Source organism: Falco biarmicus, chromosome 1 (genome assembly GCF_023638135.1).
Source record: "Falco biarmicus isolate bFalBia1 chromosome 1, bFalBia1.pri, whole genome shotgun sequence".
Classification (NCBI taxonomy): domain Eukaryota; kingdom Metazoa; phylum Chordata; class Aves; order Falconiformes; family Falconidae; genus Falco; species Falco biarmicus.
Genome location: NC_079288.1, coordinates 61,651,536 through 61,677,432, shown reverse-complemented (window position 1 = coordinate 61,677,432; position 25,897 = coordinate 61,651,536). Strand labels below are relative to the sequence as shown.

The 25,897-nt window shown below is 44.4% G+C and overlaps 1 protein-coding gene across 11 annotated transcripts in view; it reads right to left on the bottom strand.

The window, feature by feature from the left end:
- Positions 1-25,897, bottom strand: part of EPHA5 (EPH receptor A5) — a 209,620-nt gene that overhangs the window by 74,674 nt on the left and 109,049 nt on the right. For 7 of the 11 annotated variants that reach the window (XM_056354298.1, XM_056354334.1, XM_056354305.1 and 4 more), the window contains 2 exons: positions 16,809-16,964; positions 10,705-11,040 (listed from right to left, as the gene is read on the bottom strand). The exons of 2 other annotated variants lie outside the window; for them this stretch is intronic. In XM_056354298.1, the coding sequence (XP_056210273.1) occupies positions 10,705-11,040; positions 16,809-16,964 (492 nt within the window). The remainder of the gene's footprint in view (positions 1-10,704; positions 11,041-16,808; positions 16,965-25,897) is intronic. 2 more of the 11 variants (XM_056354358.1, XM_056354368.1) reach the window with 1 other exon arrangement.

The following is a 25,897-nucleotide window of genomic DNA, read 5'->3' as shown; positions in this document are numbered from 1 at the left end:
CTGACCAGCCGCTCTTACCTGCTCTTAAAGCCAATTTGGCAAACAGGTTAGGAAACATCTCCAATGCAGCTCAGGGCTCCAGCCCTATGGGAAAGGCTCAGCAGGGGCACAGGAGCAGCAAGAGGAGTCCCAGCCCTGGCGTATGCCCTCTAGCCAGTCACACCAATGCTCCATGCCTCAGTTTCCCCATCAACAAACCAGATGCCTGAAAAACCTCCCTGATGAAAGGCAGTGCATAAGCTGTAGGCAATAAAATAGCAATTTACTGACATTAGGCACCCCTTCCAATGATGCTGTATCCATCAGGTCTGGATACAAGAAAGCTGAGCCAACTTGCATTTATTTACTGTATTCATTTGCATAATGAACATGTATTTTCCATCCATATTTTGCCCTAAATGAAGAACCGGACACTATACAAACCGCATTTAAAATAGCAGTCATCATTCGTTGACTAGTATCAGAAGATACAGAACAGTGTGAAGCCATGACAGATGCACAATTGTTATTTGAGCACAAGCAATACCTATCAACTGCCTGACAACTTTATGGCAATTTGTTTTGTTTTATAGAGATGTTCTGCAGGGGATGTAAATAGCACTCGAAGCCCTGCAAGGCTATCTGACCCTGGCAGAAGTCCCCCTCGAAGCCTCAGCCAACACATAGCAGAGGGTTGTGTCCTCATCAGCCCTGTGGAAAGCACAGGGCATTTTGTCCTTCATGCACACCCAGCTTTGCTATTTTGGAAAAGGCGAAGATGGGTCTGTGCCCTCATGCGCATCCCTGCCCAGCCATCCTCCAGCTCCTTTCCATCTCCTTGTAGTGACTGCGTCACACCTGGTACAAAGAAATGTACAATAAATTAAATAACTTGTTCATTTCTGCAGCGATAGTCTTCCAGTTTACTGAACTGGGTGAGAGCACCTCTCTGTGGAAACTGTCCTTGCACGGCCAAGCGTTCAGAGGTTCACACTAAGTCTCCAGCAAGGTCAGCGAGCGATTTCACACTCTTAGTGCTACCCCTCAGGAGTACAAGGCAGAACCATGGAGCTGCGTGGTTTAATGATCCAAGGCAGCAACCCATCGTGGGGAAGGCAGAGCCCTGGCGATGGCAGGATAACAGTGCGGTACAGATCAGTCCCCTGTAGTAAGCCACACAAATGCTGAACTGTGAAAGACAACTCAGGAGACTGCACAATTAATACTCTACTTGGCTGAGACCACTTTGTCTCCTTGGATTGAGGCAGACTGCAGAAAGCTGGGAAGAAGCTATGAGGGAATTGCACGCAGGTCCAATAAACCCTTGCAAATCGAAGGAGGGAGGGCAAGCCCAGTTTTCTGCTTTTACCTGACTCAACGTTGCTTTTTTTTCCCATCTGATTTACAGGCAAACAGCAGAGATGCACAAGTTTTGCACAGCAGGATGTAGGCGCGGGGGGGGGTGGGGTGGGGGGGGTAATTCCAATGTAGATTCCTGGGAAGGCAGCGTGTAGGTGCTGGTGCCCTCCTCTGGCATTTTCCACCTAATTCTGCAAATTTGCTTTTGAGGCATCTTCATCTCTCTCTGCCAACTGCCCTGCAGAGCTAAGGTTTCAGGAGCAAAAGGTCCTTTCTACCACTTCACTTGCCTGCTACCCCTGTCCAAAACCCACAGGGTGGACTTCACCAAATGCAGAAGAGAGTTTACAACTTTTCCCATCAATTTCTACCAAGCAGTGCTCTCTCCAAGGCTTGCCCAAGCCAAAGCGCTTATAGGATCTGGCCGGCGTGCTCGGGACCTCTCAGCAAAGAGCAATGCTGCATTGCAGCAGAAAATCCCTCACCCGGCACCGCCGTAGCCAATGGGTGTCCTACATCCATTTGTACAGGGCCTTTTGATCATACTCCGTATTCTGGGGATGCAGGAAAATAAATAAATAATAATGCTTTCCTTCTGGTGATTTCTATTGTACTGATCTAGCCAGAAATCCCATCAGTTACTCGCTTTGATCAGGCCTGCTCCTCCAGGACCATGAGATGCAGAAAGCATTCTACCATGCCAGCAAATGAGCACATCTGAAGTGCATTTTAATTAAAGCCTTCCAACTCTTGAGCTTTTTGTAGTATTTGCATGTAGCTGAACTTTGGCCCAGCTGCTGTGGAAGAAATAAGGTTTATTGCTGGGCTGTCTGTCAGCTTGGCACTGCTCTTGGCTCTCCAGGTAGAGCTCTCCAGTGTCAGTGTCTCCCCCCTCCCCTGCCCATACACTTGCCAGCCCTCTTACTGCTATTACATTAACCCTTTGCAAGAAATACAAGTGCCAGAAGTAGCATTTCAGAGGTCCTTTGAGGATCAAGCAAGGGATTTGCTGTTGAATAGCACTGTAATAGAAACCACAGCAGAAGATGTGGAAAAACCTTCCTAGTCTCGCTAAAACATGCCTCTCCAATAACAAGCAACTGAGGGGAGAAAAGCATTTCAGCCTAATACTGCTAAATACTAATTGGGAGCCTGTAATTCATGCACATAGTGAACTGGAACTCAACTTGGATACAGCAAAATCCTTCCCGAGATGCAGAAGCCAGCCTGTTCTGTGGGCGCAGACACCAGGTGCACCAGCAACCGAGGGGAAAAAATCTGGCCACATGAACAAATAAATATATAAATTACAAACTGATTATTAAGAAGAGGTCAGGCTCAAGGCAAAAGAAGGCAGTCAAGAGGAAAATAGGGACAGAAAACTGTCAGGTGGCCTCGCAGCACAGAGAGCCACCCTCTCTGAATGTGGGCCTGGCTTGCAATGCAATTTGGTACAAGGGCAGCAACAGTGAAATGCATCTGAACAGCGTGAGCTTTACAAAGCTGTCACAGATATCCACGTAAAGCAAGGGTGGATAACCTCCGTCTTTTGCCTAGCATGTGTCCTGCATGTGCGCACACACATAAATGTGTACATGCTGCCACGTATGTACTTGTACCTTTGTGCTCACTCAAATTGGTATTATCAGCACCACAGTCGCATGGGAAAGGAGGAATGCCCTGTGAAGGCACTATACCCTGAGTGGTGTTTCTATAGCACGGCTCACTCAATGCACAATTACTGAAACATAAATGCTTCAAACTACTCTGGCTCCTCCACTGCTATATTTAACTTTTGAGGGAGATTATTATAACGAACTTGCTTGGTACAGTAAAGAAGCCGCAGCCAGAGAGCAAGTGGGATGTTTATTAAATGCCTGCGAGTCCCTTGCTATTTCTCTAACAGCAGTGGAAGTATTTTTACATACCTTTTTGGCTGATTTTGAGTCCTGGTGTCTTAAGAGCACTTTCTGAAGTATCATCTATGCAGAGTGTTAAAAATGTAAAACTACTTTTTGTACTAAAATCTGAGAAATAACGTATCAGAAAAAGGAATTATCAGCTTGCAGACTGACGCTAAAGAGCTGAATAGGATTTTATTAGCAGGAATATTCAGAAGCTGCATTCATGGGAAAAAAAATCTATACATTGATGTCATCTGAGTAGTCAAACCATTTTAGATGCTTTACTTCTGCTCTCTGCCAAGTACTGTGCTCAGCACAATACAAAGAGAACTCCTTGGCCCTGAAGACTGTATTTTAAGGTGATTAGGATTAGATTAATATAAGATTACTTGGCAATCCTTTAAAAATATGCCATCAAAATGGGAAATGAAATTTTAAACCAGCACTATCACTCTTGCAACGTAACATCAGTGGTGCTCTGCAAAACCACAAGTTTCTTACAGCTCTGACCTTGTGAAACTCTTACCATGCCCGATCACAGCACAGCCTAGTCTATGTTTTTTGAAAAATATCAATATTTTCTCCTTATACACCTCTCAAAATCTAGACTCAGGCTGCCCAATCTCTGTTCCTTTACCCTAATCCTGAGGCTACGTTGCCAGCGGTGACCCCAGTGGCTCTGGGATGTTACAGAGCAATCAGTGTCAACCCTGTTGGCTGCAGCACCTCAGGTGGGGTACTCTGGGCAGCTCTTGTACCCAGCTGAACGGCACCATCGATGCAGTCCATGGATAAAATCTCCCCAGGTGTAACCTGGCATTTGCTTATCGTCACTCATGCGACCGCCTCACAAGAAGCATGGTTTGAAGGAGACTAATCACTTTACCATAAAGATATTTGTCTCGCTGCCGCTGGGAGATGGTAAAGCCTGCACCCTTCTGTAAAAGACGCAGTAGATGTCATCGACTGAATCTGACTGTGAGAACTTCAGCATCTTTCTCTTTCCCTTGTTTTATGAGGAGGATGGATGGTGATGACGATTCCTTACTATTTTTATTTTAATCTATAAATCAGATGTTTTAATTCCACGTCAAAATCAAAAGGTCTGTCTGTAGATGCAGGAAAATGCTTTTTATTTCATCTTTTAATGTCGTCCTATATCAACAACAGGGTTGTCTCACATTCTTCAAGAATAAAAATGACCTCTAACTAAAAGTCATATTGTAATTTGGGGGATTTTTTTTCATATTTCAAAGAATTCTTTCAATATTCAAGCATCTATTTCTAATACTCCATGTATAACAAAAAGGCTTATAACAACTATGAAAAAGCAGCAATTACCGACTGGGGAGTTATAAATAAAACTGTAAAACATTCAGCTGATCCATAATTCATTTGGTAGCAGACACCCAGCCATCTGGGCCAGGGTGAACTCATGACTCTGGAAAAGGACAGCGGATGAAGATTTTGCATTCAGAATAAATGCAGCTATCACAAAAAAATTCAAACAACAAATCTTTTGTGCAACACTGGCTTTCAGGTTTTACCTTGCTTTGCCAGAGTGTGTGTTTTTTAACAACCTACAGTTACATTCTCTGATTACATGTGACCACGACTCAAAAATAAAGCAAAGTACTTGACGCTGATTACCAACATATGCATGGGACTTCACAAATGAAATTATTCTCTCTTTCTGCCTGAACCCTCACTGGCAGCTCAGTACTCATTGTCACATCTTCTCAGATATCAAGCATGTCCACAGTGAGCAGAAGGATTCTGCTGCAAGGTGCAGCCATGCTGCCACACACCACAGTGTGGCGTGTACCCAGGTTTAAATGAAGACCATGGCTTTTAAGGCAGTACTAGTTTGCCTCTGCTTATTAAAATACTCCTGTATTCATCTATCCTGTTATGAAAGGTTACGCTTTACTTTTAAGAAGTGTTCTAAGGATGCTGCAATACCTGTGTTAACACACTGGAAACTACAGTGGCATCTCTAAATTACAGTGCTTTCCAAATAGATGGGCAATTGCAAGCCTTAAATCCTCTATTCATGCCATTAATACCTCCTCTCTGACCAACCTGAATCCAAAGCACAGCTTGAACTATCAGACATACTGAATTCATATAGGATTGCCTGCAGCTGCTAAAATTTTCTCAGACTTCATAAAATGATTAGACAAATTCATGGGAGAAAAATCCATTAAGGGCTATAAAGCACAAAGAGGTTGTCCCTGGAGGTTGGAGAGCACTTTAAGGAAGCATCAGTATGTATCTGCCTTGTGCTCATACGCCTTCTATGGTATCCACTGCTGGGGAGATGATGCAGCTCAGTGGATCAAATACTGTTATAATGGATGTTTACAGGCAAACCCTCCTCATCACCTTGGTTGTGGAAAGAGTTTTCAAAAAATAAGCACCTCCTTAGGCTTTTGTAGGCCCTAGAGGTCAGCAGTTCTGGTGGAAAAGCAGAGCTGCAAAACCAGTCTTGCTTCTCACATGAGATGGGTGCAACATGCTGCATTTACTGGAGCATCCTCTTGGAAATTTTTTGTTATTCTAAAAGAAAATAATAAGCTGCCCACCTCCCCAAGTCAAACCAAACAAGCCTGTGAGACTTGAAAGTTGCCAGAAGCAGATCTCTAACCTTACAGGACCTGAACTTGTTTATTGCCAAAGGCAAGCTCTGAAAACATGCTTCCCAGCACAACCATCTCTTTGCCTCATATTCTGATGGTTTTTTTTCCAAGACTGTGCAGGGCTGCAGTCTATCAGTTTCAAGAGCATGCAGCTGCTGACATAAGATTGCAACAAGCTCCACATTACAGGTTTCCCTTTCTGAATTGCCCTTGGCTGCTTTTCAAGGACTGGTACCATCCCCAGTGCTAAGGAAAACACCTTCTCCCTTGGTCCATCCTCACTGCAGCATCCCAGCCTGCACAACCAGAGTAAGGATCACAGCTCTCAGTACACCCTTCTGTTCCAAGAGCTTTCCAGCTGCTCCAAGCATCTAGTGTTTTCTTTGGTCAAGCAACAATCTAGCCATGCCTCCCAGCCAGCAGTACCAGTTGCCAGGTCCTGTCCTCCAACACCTTTGCTTCAATAGTGTTGCTGCACCACAGGATGCAACTTGTATCTCTGGTTTGGCCTCAGGCATGCAGATTCCTTGAGGCATTAGACACATTAACTCCTCCTCTGTCAACAAGCACATCCGGATCTTTCTTCCTCTTTCCCCCAAAAAGGCTTGAAAACATCATACAGGTCACAGAAAGGGAATGAATGCTGGCTTCTGACTTTTCAAACACTAAACAGGCAGCTGGCTTATCTGGAAACACAGACAGATAAAGCCTAAGTATAAAGGAGACTGTGGCATTTGGGATGCCAGCAGGAGAACCGGCCTGCTCTCACACCCCCCACCTCCAGGCCAGCTCCATGCCTGAAGCCATGCTCAGCAAGGGGGATGCTGGAAATGAAAAGCAAAGAAAATCACTCTGCTGTTTAGGGTGGCTTAAAGTGAATAGTCCTGGCAGGTTTTAAGCCTAGAAAAGTTTTAAACGTTGCATGTTCCCAGTGTGCTTCTATGATGATACAGTGGGTGTGTAGGCAATCACGGATTGCAACTGCTTGCTCCCTATGGATCCATTAAGAGACACACATCTCTGACCAAGACGTCATGGTAGGTGCTTTCTGTATACAGGGTAGGTAAGACAAAAGACCTCAAGGGAGATGCACATCTCTGTCTAGAGTGACAGCTTTACTTAATTCTCCGGCTTGGTGAAATCACCGAGAAAAAAAAATTGTCACACGGTTGTCACTTGAAACGCAAACTTCAATATTAACGGCACACACAGACTGCCCTCTGGAAACTATCTAAATAGGTGGCTGTTTCAAAAATGGGAAAAACTTGAGCAAAACCATGAACAAGAACAGGATGGCTAACTCAATCCTATCATTGCCACTTATGAATTATTCACTGGGTTCCAGCCCACACGCATGAGACACGCTTTTTAATGTGCTGTGAGAGTGCATTACAGATGGCTCCCTGCCATCTGTGCTGGGAGGTCCCTTGGGCACATATTCTGCAGCAATCCCACAGGGGAGAACCATGCTTTGGCCAACCTATGTGCCTCCAAAGGGAATCAGGCCCTCTGCCTGCCTGCAGCAGCTCGAGGGTAGTCACAATGGAGGCCAGCACACTTTCCACTTCCCCTGGCTTGTGGCATCGCTCACCTTTTCTAGATGTATGTTTTCCAGCAGAAAACATCTGCAAAATCCCACAGAAACAGCACAGGTTTGGGGACTGCAAGAAAGCAACAGTGGAACTAGTCCTGTATCCAGAGCCTAAGCCCACTGTGTCCTGCAGCGGGCCGGTCCCATCCCGACTACTCTCAGGTCCCCAGGGACTGGGGATGCAGAAGCATGCTGGGGTCACCAGCTAAGATTAATTGATCTGCCTCCTCTTGTGCCCAAAATGTTACTGTTCCCTTGCTGTATTTCCAAATCTGATTTCAAAAGTTCAGAGGAAAATTACATCAGTTTGAACATGCCAGACTGATTGCCAGTTACAATTCTTTTTCTCATTATTTTAAATTGGGGAGAGAGGAAGGGAGACGAATTATTTTGGAGAAAACCACATTTTTTTGAGGAAGCAATCCCTTCGAAAGCCCAAACCTGAGGTAGTTTCTGCTGCCAAAAAGCTCCCATGCACAGAAGAGGTGGTGTGCCCAGCACCCTGCTGCCTGCACATTCTCTGCAGTCCTGAAATTAGCATGGTCTTTTTGGGACTGACAAAAGCCAAACCAACAAAAGAGACACTGGCATTTCTCTGCAGTGCTGGGTTAGTGAATACCTGCCAGTGGGACTCCAGCAGCCAGACCTATCCCACAGCATGCCACTTTTCCATTTTCCACAGCCAGCAGTTCTTGTAGCAGGATTTCTCCTACTGCTGTAGTTGGCCTTGTGTCACTACTTTTAGTGACTCAACCTCATTATGCCAGCCTTCATAAAAATATAATCACACCATCAGAAAAACTGTGTGAGGGAAAGGATGAGGCCGCAGAGCTGCCTCTTGTGGTGGTAATTTCAGGGGGAAGATGAGTGGGCTGAGACTCCCTGAAGCCCCATGTGCCCTGCCTGCTCTTATTTGGGAAAGGATAGCTGCAGGTGAGGCTTTTTCAGAGAGAAATATCCAGCATGTTTGGGCATGGCCAGGCTTGGACCACTCCACCTGCACACCTCCATTACTTTCCTCAAAGGACACTTTTTGGAGACAGCTTAAGAAAACAGATAACCACTTTCCATGCTTGGCAGCTAGTCTGATTTCCAAAGTCCCCCTCTGTGGCTGCTTTATTTCTGGCATGGAAAAAATGATGATCACCCCTGAGAGTACCAAAACAACACATTGCTAGGAAGCACACTTGCTATTAGAGCTCCAGCAGACAGGCCTGCTTCTCCTCCTGAACCAGTGGTGGGACCAGCCAGAGAGCCAACATACCGTCACCACTCCTTGCTTTGGACAAAGGTTTGATTCAACCTCCTGTTGAATCAAACACAAGAGCATACAGATGTGATTTCAACACCACACTGAATTAAACACTCATGGCTTGACCTGTTATCTCCCTTGATTGCAGCTCCACCAGGGTAAACAGCGAGACTGAACCAGAAGGTACACATTCCCGCTTGTCCTTAGCATGAGCCACGTTTGTCACAGGTCTACCATTTCCTGAAACAGACCTTTCAGTACAAGGCTGGAGGTGGTAACTGTGCAAGGGGCTTACTCCTGGCCTGATGCACAGGAAGGCAGCTACATGAATAAATCCTGCTGCAAATATGGGGCGTTTGGGACATAACTTGCAAACCAGGACCATTTCCTCAAGTCTGCATGGATCAGCAATGTATCACCTCCTCCCATGCAGCTACATTTACTGAGGTTTATGTGGATTTAACTCTGCACATCAGGGAAAATTTGATGCTAGCCATTAAATACTAATGCAAACCCACTAAAAGGAAAATATGCTTTTTCCAACAACAGAGTTACTGGCAGCAGCCTTCACAACAGGAAAACAGTAAACAGCATTAGGACCCTGACACCTACTGATCTGCATTAAACAGGTGCCTTCTACAGGTGTCATACTGCCACCCACTGATGTTCCTCCAGAAGATTTCCTGCCACATCCATCAGCAGCAGCCCTGGCATGCCTTTATTTCCTCTCCTTGAGATATATCAGAATGATTTGTCCAACATTTCAACAATCTAGTCTAATTACCAGGACATGTATCTGATGAAGTGCGATGCAATTGCACTCTCTTGCTGCTGGCTGCCAAGCCCACACATGTGCACCTGGGTAGCGGGAATGACACGCAGCCCTGCTCCAGCCAGCATTTTTCTGCTTTGCAGTGAGGATCTGCCAACCTCCATCTAGCTGTTATTGCTGCACACCACACTGGGGTTTCTGGCTGAGCCCTGTCTGTAAGGAGAAGGCAAAGGGTGGACCCGGTGATCCGATAGCACAGACCTCATGATCCCAAATGCCACTGGTTCACTTTCCTGGAAGGGCTCCACAGTAGACAAGTGCCACTGGGGAGCCCTGAATTAAATGGCAGCAAGCAAGCCAGGTAGATAAAGGGAGAGACCCTAAAACACACAGCACGAGGGACAAGAGAAGGATAGGAAGGTCTCCAGGGCTAACAGAAGCCATGTGATGTGCCTGATGTGTTGATGTGCACAGAAGGATATGTAATCATGTTTTTGCCTCCCATCACACCTCCAAATGGCAGGGGACAGCAGCAACTCCAAGGTGAGAGCTCTTTTCAGCCACTGGGAAAGGGAAGGGCAGACAGATCTGAGCCCTGGACAAAAGAACAAACCAGTCTACATGATCTTTGCCTGTACAGCGCAAAACCAAGAAGGACATAGTATGCAATGACACCTCAGCCCTACCTTGCTGGAGAACCAGTAGCAATGTCTCACCAGCCTGAGCACCCAGTCACTTTAGCACCACAGTGCAGAAAAGGAATTAAATTTCCTAAAGCCACTCAGAACAATTTTCCACTCAGAACAATTTTCTTAGGCTAACTGTGAAGTTAGGGCACTTTAACCACTGGCATTTGGAATCTAAATGAACTCCTAGAAATTTCCCTTTCCCGACAGGAGAGGCAACTGTTTTCCTTCTGGTTCAGTGGGTGGATACACCAAAATGCAAAGAAGTGGAGGGACCTCCAAGCAGCTTAGTGTAAAAGGAAAAAGCCACAAATTCTAAGCATGTCCTGCTGGGAGGAAACATGCTGAAGACTGCAGTAATTATAACCTATGAGACACAACCACCCCCACATACATATTTGAAAAGGCCACAGTCCAGCCCTCCACGCTGGGGTTCCACCCATTTCAAAGGGAGGTCTGCACCGGGTCTGACTGGCTTGGGCTCCCACCCCAGACATTTCCCCAGGTTGAAGATCCACTTACCTGCCTGGTTTGTGGTTACATTTACAGACACAAACTGCCGGACTCCGGGGTTCTGGTCGGACACTCCATTCACTGCCTCAATTTCAAAGGTATAGTTCGTATGAGCAAGCAGATCCACCATCATGACAGAGGTGTTTTTCAAGCCGGTTTGCTGGGGGAGGTACCTGACATGACTGCCACACGCCTCACACAGACCTGAGTGTGAGCTGCACTTCTTGCATGCAATATAATAAGACACATCTTTCCTTCCACCAGTATCAGCAGGAGGAATCCATTCCAGAAAGACACTAGTCTCGTTAACATTTGAGATGGCACTCCGAGGAGCAGAGGGGGGTCCTGGTTTGTAAAGTGAGAAAAACACATGGTAAAAACAGTATTATCAGTCATCCTACTCTCTACTACCCTCTAGGCTGAAAAGAGGTGCCCCATTGCTCACGTGCCAGAAAGTACATGGGAACCGGTTGCAGCAGCACCTGAAGAACTGGGAAAATGGACATTTGTTTTGAGCTCTCCCACCTCACCTCAAAGGGTCTGTACTGGGATGCAGCCACCTGCACAGGAGGACAAGACACGGGGCTGGCTCAAAGCCAACATGAGAAGCGCTCCACCCTCGGCCATGGCCTCTGCTGCTCTCCTTGCTCTTCCTGCAAAGGGAGCTGCAAATCCTTGCTCTGCCCAAGTCACTGTCATCTTCACCAGGGTCAAGATTCCCCCTCCTCACCCCGCTGCCCCTATATTACTAGCCCTAGGCCCTAAAAAACGACACGTGCTGGGATACTCACATTACTTAGGTACTCAACTCAGACACCAAATCTTTCCTCCGCGTGCACCCGTCTTCCCCCATCAGCTACTTGGCAACTGTGAAACCTAAGCTTGGGCATCCAAATCACATTTAAGCAAGACACTCAAATGTAGCCCAAAGCAGATGGTGATCTACATGGGCCACTGGAAACATGGCTGTATCCAGATACTCAGTGGCAGCCTTCTCGGTCCCTGCCAAGCTGTATCACAGTTGGTTAGCCACACTGTGCTTGCTTATTTCGCCAGGCCTCCCCACTCAGGATAGCAATGTGGTGCTGGCAAGGCTATCCAAGGAGGAACAGCTGCTGCAGAGGTACCAGAGCTCCTGTAAAAGGCGAGCTGTTTTCCTTTGTCCTGCTGGGAAAGGAGATACCTTCAGGACTGCTTACTTGCAGAAGGTGCTGGAAGCTTTTTATGTTTAACAGGCTTGTGTTGGAGATGAAGGGTAAGCTGCAGATACACCCTGAAGACAATGCAAAAGGACAAGCAAGAATCTCATACATGAGATCCACAAGTTTTATATTCAGGGAAAGCTAATGAATGAGGAAGAAAGGGAAAAAATTAACAAAGCAAGCCAGGATGGATTTTAGCCACAACACCACCAGAAGCTATACAGCAAAGGCTGGGATTTTTCCAAGGGAGGTAGAGGAGGGAAGGTAACACACTCCCCTGTAGTTTGAATGAAGCTGTCAAAACCCATGAGCAGTTCCTTGAAAAGAGCCCAACAAGTAGCTCCACCAGCTAGGAACCTGTATGAATTTAACAGGCTGTTTTAAGCTGTCGTCTTCTCATTTTGTTGTGATAATTAAACTTGTTATTTTAAATTCGTTATTTAAAACGGGCAGCGTTGCAAAAATGAAATTACCTTATAAACCAGAAGCATTTTCCTCTATTTCCCTTTCCTACTCCCCTTTAAGTCTATAAAACTGGTAACACCGATAAAACGTTATCATGATTTCAACTCAAGCTGTTCCGATTCAATGAGAAACCTGCTGCCAGAGGAAATAAATAATCCCTTTTTTTTTTTTCCTTCAGGGGAAAAGCATTGAAGACAAAAGCTAAGTTAGTTTAAGAAACGGCAGATCAACTTTGTTTTGTTCTGTGAACATTTCAAACCACTGTGTATGAGGAGAACCACCCTGCACCACAGGGACACAGTGCTATTTAGCTAACGACACCAAGGTACAGCCTAAGTCAGGACTATTTTCTGCACTGTCATACTGATATAAAGAAACTACAAAATTAATAACTGGCGTTGTGTGGAGTTATATATTGAACTCAGGGTTTTTTTTAACATGTTTTTTTTACCGGTTAAATTGCCCTATGTTTTCTTCTACTGGATGAATGCCCTTCTACTGCTACCAGTACTCTAGGACAAAATAAAGAACTCTGGGACAAGAAACATTTACTAGGCAATTTACTTTGGCAACGTCACCAGAGGTTTTTACTTGCTTAGTACAGAAGAGTCAGCTGCTCTTCTTGAAGGAGTAAAAACATCAACTTCAGTGCAAGTGCTTTGAAGCTAGTGGGACTTCATAACCTATAAAATTAACATTCTCACAGGGGCTTAGAGAAAGGTCTTCAGTAGTCTACAGACCTACTTGAGGAATCCTGAAACCTCACTTGGGTAAAACTTTGATAAATCACAGCTGGGAGAAAAAAACGGTTTTACCTTTGGCGGGGGGGGGTGTATGTGGTGTGTGGGGGAGTTGAGTTGGGGCTAGGTCTGCTAAGAAAGTCTGTTTTAATTGCCAACCTCCTTTTGTCAAGGACAAAGGTTTCAGTCTACTGACTTTTTTTTTTCCCATATACATATATATTTCTTTTATAATTTGCTACTTTATACCCTAACTAGGTAGAATTCACCCCTTCTGCACCACAATTTACTGACCAGAGGCAAATACTTTCTGAAGACAAAGATACTTTTCTTGAGGGACAGCAAAGCTCTTGTTTGCTGATGCACATATTTTAAAGGTATAACCTGAGAGACAAATTATCCTTGAGATACAATTTATATACATATATATATATGTACGCACTCAAAGTCAACTATAAGCTTTTCTCCAGTAGAATATTACAATAAATATTATAAAATCTTCAGTTTGTCCCACGTGTCATACTATTAAAAATATTTCCCCAGGATGCTCTGAACAGCAGTAGGGTTACTTGTGAGAGATGGGAGGGTGAAAAAAAGGGTGTAACTATGTTTTCATTTTAAAGAGATGTTGTGCAAGGAACTGAAGCTAGGATTACTTAGTTAAGAAGAAATAAAGCACAATTACTTCCTGGAAGATACATAATAATATTACGAGCATTCTCAAACGCCCATCAAGACGGAACATTTTTTGGCTGAGGGCAACAATTATTTCAGACTGCATCACAGCACTATTAATTTCAAAATTACCAATCATTACTTATAAAACAAGCTTAAGGAACTGGAAAAATCAAAATGTATTTATCTAACACACACACACTCTTAACTGAGCAGTTGACGGTGGTGTAGCAGTTAGTTTTCTTCAGTGATGCTGGTGGTGGTGGTGAGACTCATGCAGCTTGGGACTGAAAAGCATTCGCTTTAAATTAGGAAAATGTGATTTTACAGCTATCCCAACTGGCAAGGGGACTTGGCAGGTGTAGACCTAAAACCAGACATTGATGTATTCTCTAAAATTAAAGAGATTCAAGTTGAGGGAATCCTATGAATATTATTAACTTCTGCTGTAATAAATAATAAAAACATATCAAAAACTTGCAATATTTTTCTACCCTCATGACTCAAGTCTGTCTTGCTTGTGTTTCAGTTCACAATGTGATGTTCCCTTCCAGATCTAGTTGGACTGGTTTAAAACACTAGTGTTGCTACCTACTCTTTACTGCCCCTTCCAAAATGTACTACCCCTGCAGCTGAGCTAGGGCAGCACAGGGGCCCTCCTCATCACCTTCAGCACAAATACATATGGATTAGATCCCAAGAAAGGATGCACAGGGAAAGCAAGGGTGACTGAAGCACACAAAGAAGGCTCAGACAATCCATCCCGCTTTTGGGGTAGTAACAGTGAATGCCAGCAGAGCTGCTGCAACATCCTCAACTGCTGCCCTGGGGTTCGCAGTGGGTGTCAGAAACTGAGCAGTGCCTTGGTCAGCATTAAACCTCTCACCTGCCCCAGAAGCACTCGGTACTCTGCCAAGCCATATCCTCATACAGCTTCAGGCACCGTGCCTGCACTTTAAACTAGCTTATAGTAAGCTTTCAAAACAAAACAAAAAAAACCCCACCACCAAAACCCAGAATCAAACCCATCCAAACATTAAAACCCCCAAACAAACTTTAAAAAAACCCGAACAAGTAAGCGTAAAACCCCCAAACATAAAAAGAAAATCCCATGGTATTTGCAGAATCAGAAATCATAGTCTTTATGTACAGGATATTCAAATTGCACCAGAAATCTGGTGGAGACAGGCATTGGAATTTCATTTCTTTTTAACATGAGGAGGTCACCAAGCCTGCTTGTGTGCCTCTGGAAATTCTGCCCTGTGCTCAGGTCACAGACATGCATAAACCTCTTCCTCAGGGATGGCAGCTCCTTCCCTGTGCTAATTCACCAGCAGGACGGACTGGAAGCGTATCCATCCATCCTGAGAAGTGACAGAGAGCAACACTGTGGACACTGGCAGCCTGGCATAACTCTGCACCAGTCCCTGGCTTTGATTCTGCTTGCACAGGAAGGCCAATTTTGTGTGTGTTTCCAGAGCTCAGAGTACTCCTCTCCATTCCCATTTTGAAATACCATGCTGCACCTTATCGTCCCTCATTTACCTATGTTTTTTAAATCAGGCCAAGGGGCACAATGGACATCAAGAAGCCCTGGTATCAAATTTTTTCATGCTGTAACCCACCCTAGCTACCACTCCAAAAGACAATGGCATAACTGTTTATTAAAGTGAGAAGTGCTTGCATGACTTGCCCCCCCACATCACTTTGATCCGACAACACCAGCTACTGATACGCTGCCTAAGGCGGTCTTCTCCTTCCCTGCAGCACACCTTCCAACAGCCATGTGATTCATGCTCCTTTGGCTAGAGAAAAGCAAATGCAGAGTTTAAGGACCCAGATTCTGCTCCGAGTGCCTCCTGCGGGCAATCAAAGACCTGCCAAGGGCAATTTCCTTTGTGAGAACATGTCTCCAACTTTTTCTTTCACTTTTTGAAGTGCAAACTTGGGAAGCTAGAAAGGACATCTGTATTCACTGGGATGGAGGCACAAAAAGCCGCTACCATGCCCAAAGCCACACCTGCATTATGCAAGGAAACAGTATGGAAGTCACCTCCACACCATTGCCCAGTGGCTCTGAGCATGCATGGATTCATAAACCTACTTTTTCCTCCATGACTTAAGTTCCTTGGAAGTTCTACCTGCTCCTGCTCAGTAGTTCAGCTCCTCTTCGGTCTTTTTTAACCACTTTTGCACTGCACGAATCACATTCAGAGCATGAAAACCCAGCTCAGCAAAAACCTGGGGTCTGTGCTAAACTCGGTGGGACTAGCTGGGGGCATGCAAATTGTGACCCTAAGTATCTGAAACATAAGCTGAACAAGAAACTTTCAAGGTACAGCTCACAGGATAGCTCAAAGATGGTAGGAATAGGGCGAAATGAGTAATTCTGATTCCACCGACTAAACCTTGGACTCCCAGTACCCCAATTTGCTTGTTGTACTACCTCCCCCTACACCAAGGGGATAAGCTCTACGTTTTTACTGCAGGTTTGGAGAAGCAGTTTCCATTGCAGAGTTTTGAGGCTACCTTGAAGAATGACTGTCTCCAGGCAGATAGGAAAGGTAGGGCTCTCTCCCTGCTTGTCTACTGAAAACAAGCTAAGAGATGGTACTAAGCAGTACCACGCGGACTCTGTCCGTGTCTGCCGCTGACAAGTGCAACCCACAGTCTCCTCTGTGTGCAGCCCCCACACTGGTACCCACGCATGCACCGATGCGGATGTTTAAACGCCATGCTGCTGGCTGAGTCCACCCATAAGCAGGCGGCAAGAGATGGAGCATCGGTTACATTTGTTACAAAAATGCTTCGCAGGTTTAATGCCAGCTTTTGAAGCAAAAGGCTTCAAAAAGTCCGTTCTCGTGTAACCATGGGTACAGTGGACAAAGCCAGTGACATTACGAGTGTGTCAAGACTAGTTCAGACTCCAGACCAGAGCCTGTAAAAGCACATTATTTAGGATCATAATGCCTAGTCACAGTACAGGAACAGCTTGAAAGGATTAAATGCAACCCTATAAGCACATGCTTACTTGTACAGGCCATTGAAGGTGGGTCTGATTCCTTCCTAAAATAGTGTTCTTCACACAGGCAAGATGTGGATGCTTCATCAAGCGTGTAGCTGTGAGGGGGACATTTGCTGCAGGATGGACTGTGGGGTGAAGCTTTGAAGAACCCAGGTCTGCATACTGTGAAAAGAAGAACCACAAGCTAAGCTCTTCCATCATAAAATTAGTCTCTTCACATTTTCTTTTTAAAAAACCCCAACATATCTTCAGCTAGAAAACAGATAAACACTCATGAGCTATTTGGTTTGCATATTTTAAAACAGTCTATGCCACTAACAGACAGTGCATACTTAATATCTGCATAAAAAGAGAATGAGAAGATGTTGATTATTTTTCCCCCCTAGCATCTACCTTTGCTGGGTATTTATTTCCTTTTGAATGCACTGAATGTGTTAGAGGTAACGTCTTTTGGGCTCTGCTTTAGAAAACATCGTTGTGTTTGGGGTTTTTTTTTTCATTTGTTCTTAGAAACACAGGTAAAATACATCTGATGGTTTCCATTTTAAGATGTTCTACACCCAGAAATCAATGTCTCAGCAAACAAATAGCAACACAGTGGTGGAGGGGATCTCAAGATTGACAGCTTTAAGACATTGTGATAAGGCTGCTTCCCTAGGGTCTTTTCCCCTGCAAACCTGTGATGAATTTTCAAGTGCTCCATATAAGGCAGACTACTCTGGGTTATGTCCTGAACCAGGCATGCTTGCCATACAAGATACCCTTCCAGCTCCAATATATATACATGACAAGGCACAGAGACTTGATACATGAGCTATTTTTGTTCATGCAAATATAATATATGGCTAAGGGTAGTGTGGGGACTCTTTTTTTTTTTTAAGCAATTTGAGGTGAATACAGTAATATCTTGTTTCCAGCCTCCTGAAACAAGTGCTCTTTCACTTAAGCAAAGCACTCTGCATTTCACCTGCATGTGCACACTCGCTCAGAAGCACTGACAACCACAGATTTGCAGGTATCCACCCCAGCTTTAGGGAAAAAACAGCTGGCCCTGTAATCATAGCATTACACGTGGAATTACAAACCCAAAGTTAGCAAAAGGAGGAAAAGCTGATTTTCTGTTTGTCTCAAAAAGCACTGATACAGAGACATGTTGAAGCATCTCCAAAGTGCTGCTTTTTTTTCCCTTCAGATATGCTCTAAAATAATTCTGTCCAGTATGATACCAACGATACACAGGTCTGCTATCAGACTTACAGATATTACCTGGAAATCCCAGAGCCCTTCCATCTGCATTCCAACTTTCCAGTTGTAATTAGTTTGCAAAGAAAGCAAGCTCACAGCAGAAGCATTAATATTAACCCATCAGGAATGTTCCAGACAATCATAGCATGAAGGTCATGTGCTAAAACTCAGCCAGTGATGACACAATTCATCTTCACTGTAGATAAAGTATGTTTTGACTAGCGATCCCTTTTCCTCTGATGGACCAACTAGGACAACTGCCTCTGAAGTTGGCTCTGCTTCCTGCAGTACCAGAGAAACTCTCTTGACATGTTTCCTTTTACGTCACCAGCTTCCTCACCAAAGGTGAGACACTTGCACATCAGCTCCTGACTCCTAGAGCCAACCAGTAAGTCTTTGATGACAAAGACCACTCATGCATCTAAACAGGTGTGATCCAAGAGCATCCAATATACCTCCCGCAGGCCCCACCTCCAGTCTTGCCTGGATCACGCAGCTCCTACAGCAAGCGCCATGCAACCATGAAGCAGTTCCCAAGCCCACCACAGGCTGCCAGCTCTCCATCATGCATCTGCTTTCTCTAGGGGATGGTCATCTCCAGCATCCCTGCTGACCTGTCTGAACCGGGCACCCTCCCACACCTGCCCCCAGTTCCCTCTTCTTCCCACAAGACAGGCAGAGAACAACTAGTGGGACTGGAGGTATTTACAGGTTTTAAAAATCCAATTTCCAAAATTGCTTATCATCCAGCTAGTGCTCCATACCTAGGTTGTGAGCTCTGCAGGATGCAGCTCATCTGCTTTGTGTCGTTACACCAGGACTGGTGAACAGACTTAGGGCTGAATTTATTCTTGATGGCTGTTAGCACAGTTGCCATGAGCTGCTCTTATGCTGTATGGCACATTCCTCAGTTTCTAGCACAGAGTTAAGCTATTTTATTTACTCCACAATCACCTTCAAATGCTGCCCTACCTACAGCAAGGACTTGTTAAACAATCTCTGGAGAGCCTTCTGAGAGAGAAGACCACCAAATGGCTCCTCTCTAACCTACAGTTTGTATTTCAAAGCCAAATCAAACGCACTTGCACACGCAGACAATAGAGATGGGGAAATGAAAGCACAAAAATAACAAGGGCAGCCCACGTCTAGTGTGTACTCGATGTAATTAGCCTTCAAAAAAGGACTGGAATTTATCTCATTATGTCCCATCAAGACAGACAGAAAATCATTACGGCACAAGAGTTTACCGTGCTTCTATTTTGTTCAAAGCAGCAAATGCAAAATAAGTCAGTTTTCCTTGACAGATTTTCAACGAGGTGCAGCTTGTTAATGACGGTATGATACGTAGCTCAGCTCAAAGGGAATGTCTGGTTTTCATGAATAAGTACCGAGCCAACAGATGTACAACACCAATAACCCATGTTTTAATGAGAGATGTGAAATAAAACTGAACTGGACCAATTTTTGTATAATCTGCAGGCTCCCATGGGTCAGGCAGGTCCCTTCTCTATCCAAAAGGAATAAGGAGGAACATTCAAGAGCATTCAATTACACTGAAGATTTCAACACGAGTCTTTACAACAAACAGCCAGCAGAGCAACGTGCTGTCTTATCTAAGTGAAATACTCTTGTGTCGATTAGAAAGGAAGAATTCAGGGACAGAAGATGGGACATGGAAGAAAAGGGAAGACAGAAAATAAAAATAAATGCAAGAATTGCCACAGGAAGCGGTGGTGTACCCTGCAGCAGATGCTTTGAGGAGGACAGAGAAGGGTTTGCAGGGCTCCCCCAGAACAGCCCTCCAGCCTCTTGTGACCAGCAGCCTGGGGACCAGTCCTGATGGAAATTACACTCACGCTACCATGCTCAGGGACAGAAGCAGCTGTAGTTGCGTGGGTGTTTCAGGCATTACTAGTATCTATTATAACACTTTTCTCTGTACCTTTCCTTTGTGTTTGCTTTGTACATGACTATCATGGTTTACCCCAGCCAGCAACTGAATACCACACAGCTGCTGGCTCACTGCCCCCACTGCTGAGATGGGAAGGAGAATTGAAAAAAGGTAAACCCCATAGGCTGAGATAAGAACAGTTTAATAACTGAAATAAAAGTAAAATATAATGCTGCTACTACTACTACTACTACTAATTGAAATGAAAAGGGAGATAACAAAAAGAGAAACAAAGCTCAAGGGAAAAAAATCAAGTGGTTCTCAATACAACTGCTCACCACACACTGACTGATGCCCAGCCAGTCCCCAGGCAGCCATCACCCTCCCTGGCTAACCTCTCAAAGTTTATATATTGAGCACGACATCATACGATATGGAATATCACTTTGGCCAGTTGGGGTCAGCTGTCCCGGCTGTGTCCCCTCCCAGCTTCTTGTGCCCCTCCAGCCCTCACACTGGAAGGGCCTGAAAAGCTGAAAAGTCCTTGACTTAGTATAAACATCACCCAGCAACAACTAAAAACATCAGTGTGCTATCAACACTGTCCTCACATCAAATCCAAATCTCAGCACTGCATCAGCAAGAAAATTAACTCCATCCCAGCCAAAACCAGGACAACACCACAAAGGAGAGGACAGCTGGTGAGATGGTTCAAGTAGCAATCCTCTAATAAACAGGGATGCTGTGATGAAATGGATGCCGTTAGATTAAAGCTAAGCCAGGAACATTTTATGCCTCCACACTGCAGAGCAGGTATCACGGTAGCCAGATGGGTACAGCCTTGGCTGAGATCAAAAACCAAATGCAGGAGCTGGTACCGTGTCATTTTTCTGCCACTGATGGCCAATGTCTCAGATATTTTGGAAACTCGATTCAGAGCAGAACAGGGCCATGAACAGCTTACCTTGCATGTACCTTGGGTTCTGGTCTATATCTTACCATTCCTCTTCCGACAGTCAACCTTACAACTTCTTCATGAAGTATATTTTATCTATCATAAATAAATAATTACTTTATTTAAAATTATATGGGTGTCTGGGGTTTAATTTCTAATTAAATCTTATTTTAGACTTCTTATATTCCTATTTCAATATTTCTAATTCAACAGCTCTTGGAAGGATATGTAACTAGTACGGTACAGTCACAGACATAATGGTGCTATCTCTTTTCAAGGGGGTGGGAAAAGGAAGAGAAACAAGATGAGCCTAAGACGACTCATAATCTGCTGCAAGCCAGCTGAAAAGAAATGAAATAAACTTTTAAGCTTTGATACCTGCTTCTTTGTTCCTAATATTAAAACTGATAACACTTTTACTGATTAACAGCCAGTGATGCGTGAAAATAGTCTTTTAATTAAATTGGTTGCTAGAAAAAAAATAATAGACTAGACACTGCAAATATGCCATAAACAACCTGCTGGCATTAGGTAGAAGTGGGATGTGTTTCTGTTAGTAACACATCCATTATTAGCAAATTAATTTCACTCTTTTTATTTTTAGTAGCAACCACAAAATACTGTAGGCATGGAGCATTAACGCCTGTGCAGTCTCTTGCTTGTGCGCTTCAGGATGGGCCAGAGAGAGATGGCTGCGATGACGGACAGCAGCAAGAGCCTCTAAGGACAGCAATGGTGTGAGCTGATCCCTTAAACCAGCAGCGATCAAATTAGACACTGGCTTCATACCTTGCAGACAGGAGCCCACAAGAACCGTGCTGAGAGAAACTGGCTCTTGGAACATGGGTATATGGGTAAGGAATCACTGGTCATCTTACAATGAAAACTGGCCTCTCCAAATGATCTGCTGAACTTTATGTGCTATATCAATACTGGAAACAGTGAGTACGGTGGGGGTGGAAGCCAGCAGAACAAGCCAATAACATCAAACATCTGGGACTACTTGACAGATTATTTTTTGCAAGCCTGAACATCAAATGATTCACAGCTGCATCCCTGTGACTGTCCCTTAGTTTCAGCTGAAGGCTGCATCCAACAGGTAGGGCTCCGCTTGTCTCCAGCTGCCCCACGCCTTCGATGCCACACCAGCCCCAGGCAACAAGTGCTGAAAGCAAGGACCACCTCTGAGGGTTTCCATATCCACAGCCACGTACGTGGCTGCATTGGTAAATCCACCCAAGTAATATTAGTGGGAATTCCAGTTTTGTCCCTGGAGAGAGAAAAGCTAGGAAACACAACCTTTTAAGACCTGAAAACCCAGGAGATATAAAAAAGGTCCAACCTATTACTCCTTTCACACTCTCATGATGCAGGAAGGATAAACTCACAGTACTTAAGTGCTTAGGATCAGCAAAGCAAGCTTTCACATATCCCAGAAAATAAAGCTCTAACAGGAATTACACTGCCTCCCTTGCAGAGCATTGAATTAGTCTCCACAGTAATCAGAAACCACAAATATAACTGATAAGGCAGTGGCACTAATCCATAAATAAAGCTAACGGACAGAATGTAACAAAAATGAATGAAGATAAGGATGACTAGTCTAGATGGAGCACAGGTTATCCGCTGAAACTGATGTTTCCTCCTCAAACTACAACCCCTCTCTTTGCTCCTCCTTCCTCTCCTTTAGTCCCATTTTCCCTTTCAGACTGCAAACTTCCTCGGGCAGGGGGACACAGCACAAATTACCACAGCTTTTAGAAGCAACCACAGCATAAAACTCTCTGCCCCATGGACAGACCTACCAACCACACCAAGACAGCCCTCTGCTGAAACACAAGGAGGACATGCCGGGGGGGGGGGGGGTGTCCAGCAGGTAGAACACATCAACTCCGCCTTCATCAGCACATCGCTCCAGCACGGGGAATATGCCTTGAGAGATGAAGGATTTAAGCAAAACCAAGCTGTAAATAAAACAACCCCTGTTCTTGTCTCCAGAGCTGCCACGCTTTGAAGTGTTTGCACAGAGAAGAGGGGGCTGCTGCCTCTTAGATGCAACCAAAACCTAAAGAAAGGTATAGAGCGGTATGGTCCTTACAACGCAGAATCAATTAAACCGCTGAGTGGCTCCAAGCCTCGGCTTGTGCTCTTGAAACGCACTTTTAATTACAAGAAAAAACAAAATAAAAAACACAGCAGGCTGTCTCCATGTTTCCCAACCAATATAAACACATGATCTCCATGCTCTTCTAAAAAGTATTTCAAGAACTACAGCAACCCACCACCGAGCATCCTCCTACAGAATTTACAAGCAGGCTCCCAAGAGCTAATCCTGCCCCTCCTTAACAGCTCTCCTTGAACTGCAGGCCGACACCAAAATTGCTGCCAAAGCTATAAAGCTACAGAAGAATGCGTAAAATGCCCCGATTATATCTCCTTTAGGGTTGGTCTCTCTGCAATAGCACTGCGTTGCTTCCTGCAGCACGCCTTGGGGATTTGAAGGGAATTAAATAAAAATCCACTAATAAAACATAGCAATTTGAACCTGCCAGTTTGCTTGAATCCAGCAGACTTGTCAGCATCCTTTGGAAACTCCAAGACCCAATGGTGTAGCCCAAGACCTGCTAAAGGTCCTTTTAAATGGGTTCCTGGAGCTTGCTGGGTAAGTGGGGCATCTAAGGGCTTTGTACCTTGGCGAAAGAGACTTTGCCCTTACCTTGGATGTATGCAGATTCATGCATCTCAAGTGGGAAATACTCTTTCAAGTTTTTTTCTTTGGTTCTAACAAAAAATTGTGTCTTTTGATGCTGTTCTGTCCAACCTTACGCTAACTCAGGCTGAATTACCTCCATTCTGCACTGAAATCAGCTCTAGCTCTGAATACCAAAACAACTTTGAAAACTAGAATATAAATAAATTAGTACTTTCAGTTCCTCCCTCTGAAATACCCCTTTTTCTGCCACGTGACTCACTAAATTGTCACATGGCAATTTATGACATGACCGTAGTTGCTGGAAAACTAAGAATTAACTGCCACTAATGACATTAATGTGTTTCTTCTAAACGGTATAAAACTTCATCACATGGCATCACTCTGAAAAATTCATCAAATTCCCAAGTCATCTACATTTGCAAGCCATAAAAATACCTAGAACACAATGCAGTTGAAAATGCTCGTGATTACATTAAGATCTTAATGGGCTATATTTCTGCACATCCCGACTTTGCTCTAAAGACGATTTTGAAGCAATCAATGAGGCAAAACCTGAATCAAGCCTAAACTCTCAGCAGCGTGATAGAGGAGCAGGGAAGTAGATTTATTCTGACATATATGCAAACCCGCACTATCATTTGCGTTTGATTTTGCAGAAGGCAAGCAAGCTATGGAAAATAAATGTTTTTAGGGGAATCAGATGATTTTTCAAAAGCACTCAGCACTGTGTGAGTGCGCTCCTACTGGATACGTTGATGGCAGGGTTAGCCGGGCATGCTTTCGTTTTGGGGTGTTTTTTTTTCCCTAGAATTTCTTGTTCAAAAAAACCCACAACAACAAACCCTGGAAGAAACTGGTACATTTCTAAAGAATCTACATCCCATCTACTGCTCGGATGAAGTGTCTTTTCTTAGCAACCCCAAATTTCTGCAACCAGCAAACATGTGCTCCTGCAAGCACGTACAAGGGCTCCTTCAGCTCTCAGCCCAGGTGGCACCTGTGGTCCTTGTCACTCTCTGGTTACAAGGGACAGATCCAAGCTGGTCTCACTGAGCCCCAGCTACCTGGCTTACAATAAAAAAAGGGAGTCCACATCCCAGTGTGGATGCTGATACTACAGCATCTCTGCCTATTGCAGCTATAAAATATCTATCTCTCTAAATCTCTATGTCTATAAAAATATATCTGTGTATCTTTACGTTGTTCTCCAAGGTGCAGGACAAAGATGTACTTAAATTACGCTTAAATTATTGTCTTTTCTTTTCTTTTAACGAAGACAAACTGAAATCATTTTACTCTCTTAAACAGAGGAAGTGATGATTTACAATGTTGCACCTAAGGGAAAAATACGATTTCAGATACAGAAGGCAGCAGGGGCACATTTGTTTCTGCACGCTCAAAAACATAACTTGAGCTGCCTGGCTCTGCGCGTAATCCAAGAGGCACAAGAGTCTGTTTAGGGGGGTTCTGCACACAAAGACACGCACCTCAGGTCATCCTTTGTTACGTGAATGGTAACTTAAACATTCAAGCTGCATTGCACACTAAGTGAGAGGAGGATTGATGGACAAGCTGCAGAACTCCCTTGAGTTTGATAGCAGCGCTGACTGAATAGCAATAACAAGCATCATCCCTAACGGCAACAGGGGGACAGGATCAAACTTGAAAACGATGCAGCCAAACCCCCCTATATCCATCTGCGTACACATGTTATGGACAGTAATGCAAAGACCAGCCAGCAAAATCTCCTGGAAAACATGGTTCTTCAAAGGCGCATGTTTGCTGGCACAATACTACAATATATGGGGTTTAGTCCTCTGGTTCAGTCTGCCATAGGAATCTGGAGCCCAGCCAGCAAAGAAAGAAACTTTGTCTGATTATGCTGTGGTTTGGACAGTTTCAACCCATTGTGGTTAAGAAATATGACGTTTGGGAGGATTTATTTTGATGATTTATGTCCTGTGTGTTTACCAACATTTCAAGGTTTTAGCTTGAACTAATAGACTGTACATATGTGGGCAATACAGTAGTAAAAATGCTTAAAACATTTCCTCCTGGTTGGCTCTACCTTGCCTAACTTCATTTGTGTGGGCAAGATTTCTAGGTGGTATAACATCAGCTTGTCCTCCACTGACTGCTTTGGTCCAAAATAGGCAGCATCCCACCAACCTACAGTGATGCTAACACCTACACAAAAGGATCCTTTCAAACCCTGCATCAAATGTTTAAGGGCTTGTTTGCTTTTAGCTTTATGTTCATCTATCTCTGGAAGTAAATTTGGTAGGACTGGC